General features: G+C 47.5%; 1 protein-coding gene across 1 annotated transcript; it reads left to right on the top strand.

Annotated features, from left to right (window-relative positions):
- The first annotated feature begins 655 nt into the window (after positions 1-655).
- LOC146199768 (uncharacterized) lies at positions 656-3,431 on the top strand. The gene is made up of 2 exons (XM_084592807.1): positions 656-2,070; positions 2,621-3,431. The coding sequence occupies exons 1-2, from the start codon at positions 700-702 to the stop codon at positions 2,966-2,968; spliced, it is 1,719 nt and encodes a 572-aa protein (XP_084448933.1). The 5' UTR covers positions 656-699; the 3' UTR covers positions 2,969-3,431.
- Positions 3,432-8,745: the final 5,314 nt, after the last annotated feature.

The raw sequence follows: 8,745 nt of genomic DNA, 5'->3' as shown, positions 1-8,745 counted from the left end.
GGGGGAACAATGCTGCAAATTTCGTACGTACGTCTGATTTCGAAAGACCCGTCATTTTAGGGGAAACGCAGAAGTTATAACTTCAGATGAAAACTACCAGTTCCTCTCCTGATATCAATGATATTGTTATGTCGCAAATAACGGAAGAGCACACGATACTCGCCACCACCAAGCTGCAAATCACGCATGGCTAACTATACCGCACTGAAAGTTTGCGCCTACTTTTCTTACGATGTCATTTACAGAACGGGCACGTCGCGAAAGCGTCAGCAAACTTCGGTGCAGGAAAAAGATGCCGTTATCGTGAGCAAGGGTTCAAAATAAAAACTATCTGCAGAAGAGTCTTTGTGTGGAATTGTATGGGGAAATGGGCAATGTGCCAGAACAGATCAATAACAAAAGCGAAACTTATTAATATCTAACTGCCGTAACGAGTATCTCACGTCACGTTATGAAATTACTGTGCAAAAGCACCGCGAAGGCTGATACGATACGGGCCTCACGTGTGCGTTGGGCCCCAATCTGTATCAAAAATAGATACTTTGCTTACCTCCCCTTAGATGGGAGCCCTTGATTGCGTTACACATTTCAGACTGGCTTCATCGACTGCCCAGAAAAAGAAGCAGATTGTGTGTAAACAGCCTCGGCTCACAGACTTCGGTACGGCGGGTTCCACAGATAGTTCTAGGCTATTTCAGCATGGCAGCTGCGTCGGAATTTTGGCTGCCCGCCAATGCTTCTGCAGCTTTTTTGGAGAAGTATATCGAAACCAATGGGACGGGTCTCTTGACTCTGCACCTTACCAACTGCGTCGTCGCTGACCCGAATGAACTGTTGCGCCTAACTGGCCTCTGCAAAAGGCTGCGCACCTTGCAGGGTGTTGCCTGCGTGCTGAAAGCGCCCGACTTCCTGCGCCTCATGTTGGAAACGCTCCAGGAGCTCACACACCTGGAATTATCGATGGTAGACAAGGACACTGAAGCAAGTAACCAAGTCGAGCTCATTCGGAAGGTTGAGGCCGACTTTCGCGGCGGTCTGGCAAGCAACCTGCGTCATATGTACGTCGAGGTGGCCGGCGATGCCAACTTTGACCTTCTCGAAGCGTTCCTGAGGTACTGCCCCAACGTAACAGACCTTCATATACACTTGGTGACCGGTCGCTTTGCGAGTGCCACCTTCTGGTGTTCCCGCATTTTGACCTATCGGCACAACATGGAGAGGTTCGCGTTCACTTCTGAAGTCTCGTCGCATTTGCCAGTTGAACTACCAGCAGCGGTCGAGTTCGGACACTGCGCACTCGTTTGCTCTAACGTGCTCTACCGGCGGGATGGCCAGCGCTGGAACTGCGCTCGACTTAGTGATCTGGCGGCGTCTACGGAACCGGCGGGTATTCCCGAGCCCTTCGTAGTAGTTGCCGTCAACCAAATGAACCTTGGCCAACAGATCAGCGATGCCACGAACAACCACCGTTGGAATGACGTGCGGACCTTTAGTCTCATCCTGCTTCCGTCTCCTTACATTGGTGGTGTAAGTGCAGCTGATTCTTGTCAGGGCCCACTGTGCGACCTGTTCCAGAGTTTCAAGAACCTCACTGAGCTGAACGTCAATTCCTGCCATTTCCAACGAGGTCTAGACCTGACGGCAGCGCTGTCGTCGCTCCGCACTCTCCAGGCGCTCTCGCTTCCCCCCTGCGGCCTTCGCCACGACGGCGCGCTCCAGAAACTAGCGGAGAACTGTCCCTGCATCCACGACCTGGACGTTCGCTCCGGCTCTGTTAGCCGGAGTGCGGCTTGCTGTCCTTGCACGCACGGGCTCCACTTTAACCCTTTTGACATGTCTCCCTTAAGCGTGAGCCACTTGGATGGACGTCTCACAATATGCGATGTGCCCATGCGGGGCTCCCTGCAGTTTGCCGCAAGCTGTATGCTGGCCGAGCTACGAATCATCGACTATTCCGACAATCCACTTGGAGACTACAAGCGCCTGGGCCAGCTCCTATCGAATAATGCTAGGCTGCGTACCTTGGTTCTCAAGTACAAGGGGCTCAACTTTGCCATGCCCTATTTCGAGGTATTTTTGCATGTAGCGTCACAGACACCACGATGAGGGGTGACAACGCGCCTACTCGTTACGCATAGGAGCAATAGGAGAGAACAGCCTAAATGCACAGACCTGTAGCCTAATGTATCAGCAAAAAGTTGGCGGTTACTGTGCCTTCATGGCAAGCCATCCATACGAGGAGCCACGCCGTCAGTTATATTGTTTTGGATGCGCATGCTATTGGAATTCGTGCCGGCACTTATCGCTCGCATTTTCTCTGCTGCACTGCGCCACAGCAATACTGATAACAACGCCTGCAGGGTCGTAAAGCTTTGAAGGGAGGCGTAATGAAATTTATGGTTTTTAAAGCTTAGCCTCGCATGTTCAGGCGCATCTATTCTTTATCTGTCTGTGAACTTGCCTGAGTGCAATAATTTTCGTTGCTTTGCTAGCGTTTACTGTACCATGTAGATAATCTGGCAGTAGGCATGCAGCGTGTGGGGTTCTGTTTCATACCCAAATTACCATGTTAAATTCGTGTGTCGTTTCGTGAATGATTCCCCTATTTTGTTTTATTTAGGAGGACATGAAGAAGGCGACGACTCTCCGCTACCTCTGTGTAGCGACGCTCAGCGTGGTTTTGCTCGGGTTCGCCCGCACTGCCGTGAACTCGCTGGCCAACAGCCTGCCCCGACTGGAAGCCTTGCACGCCCACTACCGGGACTCGGACGACTCGGAGGAGCAGATAACCTGGCTCTGCCCTACCGAAGACCCGGAGGAGTTGCAGGGGCTCGTGGCCGCCGCCGAGGCGCCGCCGCCAGGTGATCGCGGGCACACTGTCTTCGGGAGGCCCTGCGTCATCTGCTCGACGCAGACGTTCATTGGACTAGTTAAGGCGCACAATCGAGGGAGGAAGACGAGCTTGTAATCATTGCCCCTTATCCCGTATCCCGCCCTTTTCTACATGCATCCCTGCAACGTGAGCCAAGCAGCAGACCTTGTTTGCTGTCTGTGGCATCCTCACGTTTTTGCACATATTGTACACTTCTTGTTTCCAGAGAATTAAGCTATAGCTACGATACACAATGCCAGCCGTGTCACCCCTCCTTGCGCCCATATAAGAAAATTGTGCCTCCAACCTAAGCAGCGAATGTGCTCTTTTGTTCCGCTGCCTTGAACTTCAACTCTTAACTCCTCCAGTGGAACTGTGCGCGAACGTCTGACCGCTTTCTCTGTGGCGTTCTCTATTGCAACCGCTTCTTCAGCTCATGGCGGGTTTTTATATTGACTTGCACATTCTGTGCTTAATTTGTAGCGCATATCTTATCCTCGACGAATATTTGATATGTCAAAACGCGCTTTGAAATAAAGTGTGCTGCTTTTACCTACCCTTCCTGGAAAGTTGCTGTTTCATTCACGGAGGGGCGGTCCAATGCTTTTCTCATTAGCCTTTCGCGCAGTTCACGGCGCCGGCAGCTACGCACTAGTTATCCAGTCAGCGTAATCTTTGTGCAGGAGTGTTATATCGTTTCTGAAATTCGGGGAAACATGATCTTCGCCATGGGTAAAACAAAAGCGCGTTCAGCATGCTTTCTGTTCGCCGAGCGGCTTGCAGCAGCAAAGGTAGATAATAGAAATAAGCAATGTACAATTTAGCGCTCGCAGATGCAGCATGCCCATGCAGATTTCTGACTATCCGGTGCACTCGATACATGCCGCTGCCTTAGTAATTCGGTACTCTGTGATGCTCAAAGAACAGAAAATGAGACGTAGCCATGTAGACGTCCTTTTTTGTATATTGAAAGGAATTTGATAAAGATACCCATTGTTGGCTTCTGTTTATACTTAAATTATTACGTGTGAACCTTCTTATATTGGACTGGATATGGCAATTTCCTTGATAACCGCAAGTAATTCGTGCGCGAGAACAAACTTTCGTCGACTTGCTCTCCGGTCGTCTACGGCGTTCCCCAAGGTATTATACTTGGTTTAAACAGATGACAGCACAAAAAGGACAGGGATTTAGACTAAACAAGGACAGTGCTGTACTTGCAACAACGATTGCGAGTGATTCCCGTAAACATATATACACAATGAACAATCCGATGCCATCGTCAATGAATGCGTAAATAGGTCAGCTCTTGTGTAGCGTAAAGCTACACTACGCGGGACAGAGCCGAGTTTCGCGTGAGTGCGCCGCCCATTACGCGCATGCGTGAGAGCCACCAAATTCAAAGCGACCAATTAGAAGTCTCATGCCCGATCTCCATTGAATCGGTAGTAAATAATAAAATTATTCAACCGTTTCCTCCACCGGGGGAACCGAATCTCCATCCCTTAGATCCCCAGTGCAGCCCTTTAGCACTGCGCTACGCCCCGGATCGTGAAACGCTCTTCATAATTGTCTACAGTGAGAATATAGCGGGATTCCGCGAGTAATAGATACTGCGCCTTTTCTTTCCTGTAGACGAATTATAGAATGCCAGTGAACTTTAATGCGTTCAATGAAATGCTTGCTGTGTTTGACAAGGGGCGCGCGATGTACCGTCGCGACAAGACGCTTTTCGAGAGCGGCCGCGAGAGAGGCCCGGAAGACAATCTTCCCAGAACGAGAACCCCAGCGAAAAGACGTCGCCAGGAAGCTCGAAGACGTGCTGTGGCCGCCGCTAAACAACAGCAACAGCAGCTGAAGGAAAGTGAGGAAGAGGACGAGGAGGATCAATAAAGTGATTCCAAGACTCGTCGGTGCACTGAACACACAATAAAACTACGTGAAAGTGCAATCTCAGCACCAAGCATAATAGTAACTTTACGCTACGTGTATCCAGGCATAGCAGAGCTAAGTCACTGCTAATTTTGTTTCGGAAAGAGTGTTACATGCCGAACACACACATAATTTTCAAAAACTGCATATCAGTTCCGATTCCATGATTTCTCGTGTTAGGTGTTCTGCGTTCTTTTTTTTTTTGATAGACGTGCTCGGAAAATCAAGAAAACAATCTTTATAATTCATACACTGGATGGCCATAAAATCTTAAAAATTTTACGCTTCACGGGCATTGCTTGCGTTCTCGATAAGTGCTCTCAACCTTTTATTCACGGCATGTACAGCCTTCGTTAAAAGTGCAGAGCCCAGGGGGTCTGCTTCTGAGCAGTTTTAATTCCCAATGGAGGGGGTAGGACAAAAAAAACTTCTTACTATCAACAGATTCGGAACACTGGACATGTATTACAAGCCACACGAAATAGGTCGGAAGCAGACACACTTTCGACAAAGGCTGTATTAAACGCCCAAATTTTCACTTTATACTTGGACCCTCGGCCTTATTAATCTACACCACAGTGATCCACAGCAATGATCTGACAAATAATATCGTTTCTCATATCGTCTATTCGCAGATGACTGCGACATCTAACGTCCTATCAATAGAAGTTCCAGCTCGTATACTTCAAGGTGATCTCAAACATGTTGAGGCCTAGTATGACGAATGGTTAATGTCCTTAAACATGTAGGCTAAACCTCAGTACTTTCTTTTAGTCGACGCTAACATTATCGTTTCCGGTACGTCACAAGGGGCTCTGAAATTTCATCTGCTCAGTCATACAAATACTCTTTCATCATCTTACCTAAAACACTTACTTGGTCTGCACATGTAACGAACATTGCCAGAGAAGCTTACTGCAAATTTAGTTGCTTACGTAAAAAACTCCTGCCTCGATTAAAGGGTTAACTTATCTCTGATCTTTTCAAACTAAACAACGATGATACCCATATTCTGTCTTTGGCTATCATTAATATAAACCTTTAGACCGCACCCCATCATCAGACGTCGTTTTTCTCATAGGAGACTGGAATGCTAAGGTCGGGAGGGAAGAAATATCCGGAATTATAGTCAGGTTCAGTCTTGGCGAGCTAAATGAAGCTGGCTCATCATACAAATACTCTTTCATCATCTTACCTAAAACACTTACTTGGTCTGCATATGTAACGAACATTGACAGACAAGCTTACTGCACATTTAGTTGCTTACGTAAAAAACTCCTGCCTCGATTAAAGGGTTAACTTATCTCTGATCTTTTCAAACTAAACAACGATGATACCCATATTCTGTCTTTGGCCATCATTAATATAAACTTTTAGACCGCACCCCATCATCAGACGTCGTCTTTCTCATAGGAGACTGGAATGCTAAGGTCGGGAGTGAAGAAATATCCGGAATTATAGTCAGGTTCGGTCTTGGCGAGCCAAATGAAGCTGGGCTAGTAGACTTTTGTCAAGAAAACAACCTGACCATAGCGAATACTGATTCCTGTACACATGGACTTCACCGGACGGTCTGTACAGGAATCAGATCGATAATATTATTTGCCGGCAGAGGTGGAGAAGCGCTATACAAGCAATAAAAACAAGGCCTGGGGCCGATTGTGGCACCGATCATCAGCTTCTTGTTGCCAAAATAAGCTTCGATTGAAGAAAACGCAGAAAACTAGAAGGCCTTTCAGGTATGATCTGGATCAAATTCCATTAGAATATGCTGTGGAAGTGAGGAATCGATTTCAAGAATTAGATCTAGAAGACAGAGAGCCCGAAGAGATGTGGACTGATGTTCGTGATATAATACAAGAAGTTGCTACTAAGGTAGTTCCAAAGCAAAAGAAATGCAAGAAAGCAAACTGGTTATCTGAAGAGGCTTTGCAAATAGCTGAGGAAAGGAGGATGGCAAAAGTTATGGGGGAAAGAGAAAGATACAAGGTTCTCAATGCGGATTTTCAGAAAATAGCAAGGAGAGATAAGAATTCCTTCCTGAACATACAGTGCCAAACAGTTGAGGACAACAGTCAATTAAGGAACACAAGAGCTCTGTATAAGACAATCAAAGATATCAAAGGAAGCTTCTGTGCTAAGCTGGGCATGATAAAGGACAAACGAGGCAAGGACCTCACTGAAGCCTCAGAGATAAAGAAGAGGTGGCAGGAATACACAGATGAACTGTACAAGAAGCACCCGAATGTGCAAACCCAATATAAGACGGTTGTGATTACTGATCTCGAGCCGGGCATCCTGAAGAGTGAAGTTGAATGGGCCTATAGCCAGCCTTGCTAAGAACAAAGCTAGCGGAATTGATGGCATTCCAGAGGAGTTGCTTCAAAACTTCAACCATGACGCTGTTAACATTCTGCATACATTATGTCAGAAGATTTGGACAACCCTGCAGTGGCCACAGGATTGGAGGAGGTCAGTTTACATCCCCATTCCAAAGAAAGGCAGTGCCAAAGATTGTTCTAACTACCGCACGATCGCGCTTATTTCGCATGCTAGCAAGGTGATGTTGAAGATCCTCCAAGGTAGGCTGCAGCAGTATGTGGATCGGGAGCTTCCGGACGTGCAAGCTGGGTTTCGCAAGGGTAGAGGAACTAGAGACCAAATCGCCAACCTTCGCTGGATCATGGAAAAAGCAAGAGAGTTCCAGAAACCCATCTACTTCTGCTTTATTGATTATGCGAAAGCGTTTGACTGCGTAGATCACAGCAGATTGTGGCAAGCTCTCCGAGAGATGGGAGTTCCAACTCACCTCATCTGTCTCCTCAGGAACCTGTATGAAGGGCAAGAGGCCACAGTCAGAACTGGGCATGGCCTTACTGATTGGTTTCCGATCTAGAAAGGAGTGAGGTAAGGCTGCATACTGTCGCCCTGCCTATTTAACCTATGTGCAGAGTCCATCATGAGGAAGGCCGGTCTGGACGAGTCTTCAGCTGGAGTGAAGATTGCTGGAAAACGTATCAACAACCTTAGATATGCGGATGATACCGCTTTAATGGCAGAAAGTGAAGTGGAACTCAAGAGACTTCTCATGCGCGTACAAGAAGAGAGTAAGAAGTTTGGGCTTAAACTGAACATTAAAAAGACAAAGATCATGGCGTCTTGCCCTATGAAGTCCTGGAGCATCAATGGACAAGAAGTAGAAGCTGTGACAGATTTTCTGTTCTTGGGCTCCAAGATTACCTCGGAAAGAGACTGCAGCCATGAAATTAGGAGACGCCTGCTTCTGGGAAAGGTTTGGTTTGGTTTGGTTTGAGGGGTTTAACGTCCCAAAGCAACTCAGGCTATGAGAGACGCCGTAGTGGAGGACTCCGGAAATTTCGACCACCTGGGGTTCTTTAACGTGCACTGACATCGTACAGCACACGGACGCCTTGCTTTTCGCCTCCATCGAAAAGCAATGGTTAGCCTTGACCGCCTAGTAAAGAGCAGAGACATTAGTCTGCCAACCAAGATCCGTATAACTCGTGCTATGGTCTTTCCAGTTGTGATGTATGGATGCGAGAGTTGAACTGTAAAAAAGGCTGACCGCCGAAGAATTGACGCGTTTCAATTGTGGTGCTGGCGAAGACTCTTGAGAGTTCCTTGGACTGCCAGAAGATCAAATCAGTCGACATTGTCGACCATAAGCCCTGAGTGCTCATTGGAAGGTCAAATTCTAAAGTTAAAGCTCAGCTACTTTGGTCATCTGATGAGAAGAGAGGAGTCACTGGAGAAAGATTTGATGTTGGGAAAGGTTGAGGGTCGCCGGAGAAGGGGTAGGCAGCGAACGCGATGGTTAGATGGCATCCTAGAGGCACTGCAGATGAAGTTATGTGATGTTAGGAAGATAGTGAGAGACCGGAAAGCGTGGCGTGACATGGTCCATAGGGTCACGAGGAGTC

Source organism: Amblyomma maculatum, chromosome 2, assembly GCF_055883805.1.
Source record: "Amblyomma maculatum isolate TAMU_Amacu chromosome 2, ASM5588380v1, whole genome shotgun sequence".
Classification (NCBI taxonomy): domain Eukaryota; kingdom Metazoa; phylum Arthropoda; class Arachnida; order Ixodida; family Ixodidae; genus Amblyomma; species Amblyomma maculatum.
This window is presented reverse-complemented; position numbering and strand designations above follow the sequence as displayed.

Coding starts and splice junctions, on each gene's coding strand:
- LOC146199768 (XM_084592807.1), top strand. CDS start 700: ATGGCAGCTGCGTCGGAATTTTGGCTGCCCGCCAATGCTTCTGCAGCT. Junction 2,071..2,620: donor TTGCCATGCCCTATTTCGAG/GTATTTTTGCAT, acceptor TGTTTTATTTAG/GAGGACATGAAGAAGGCGAC.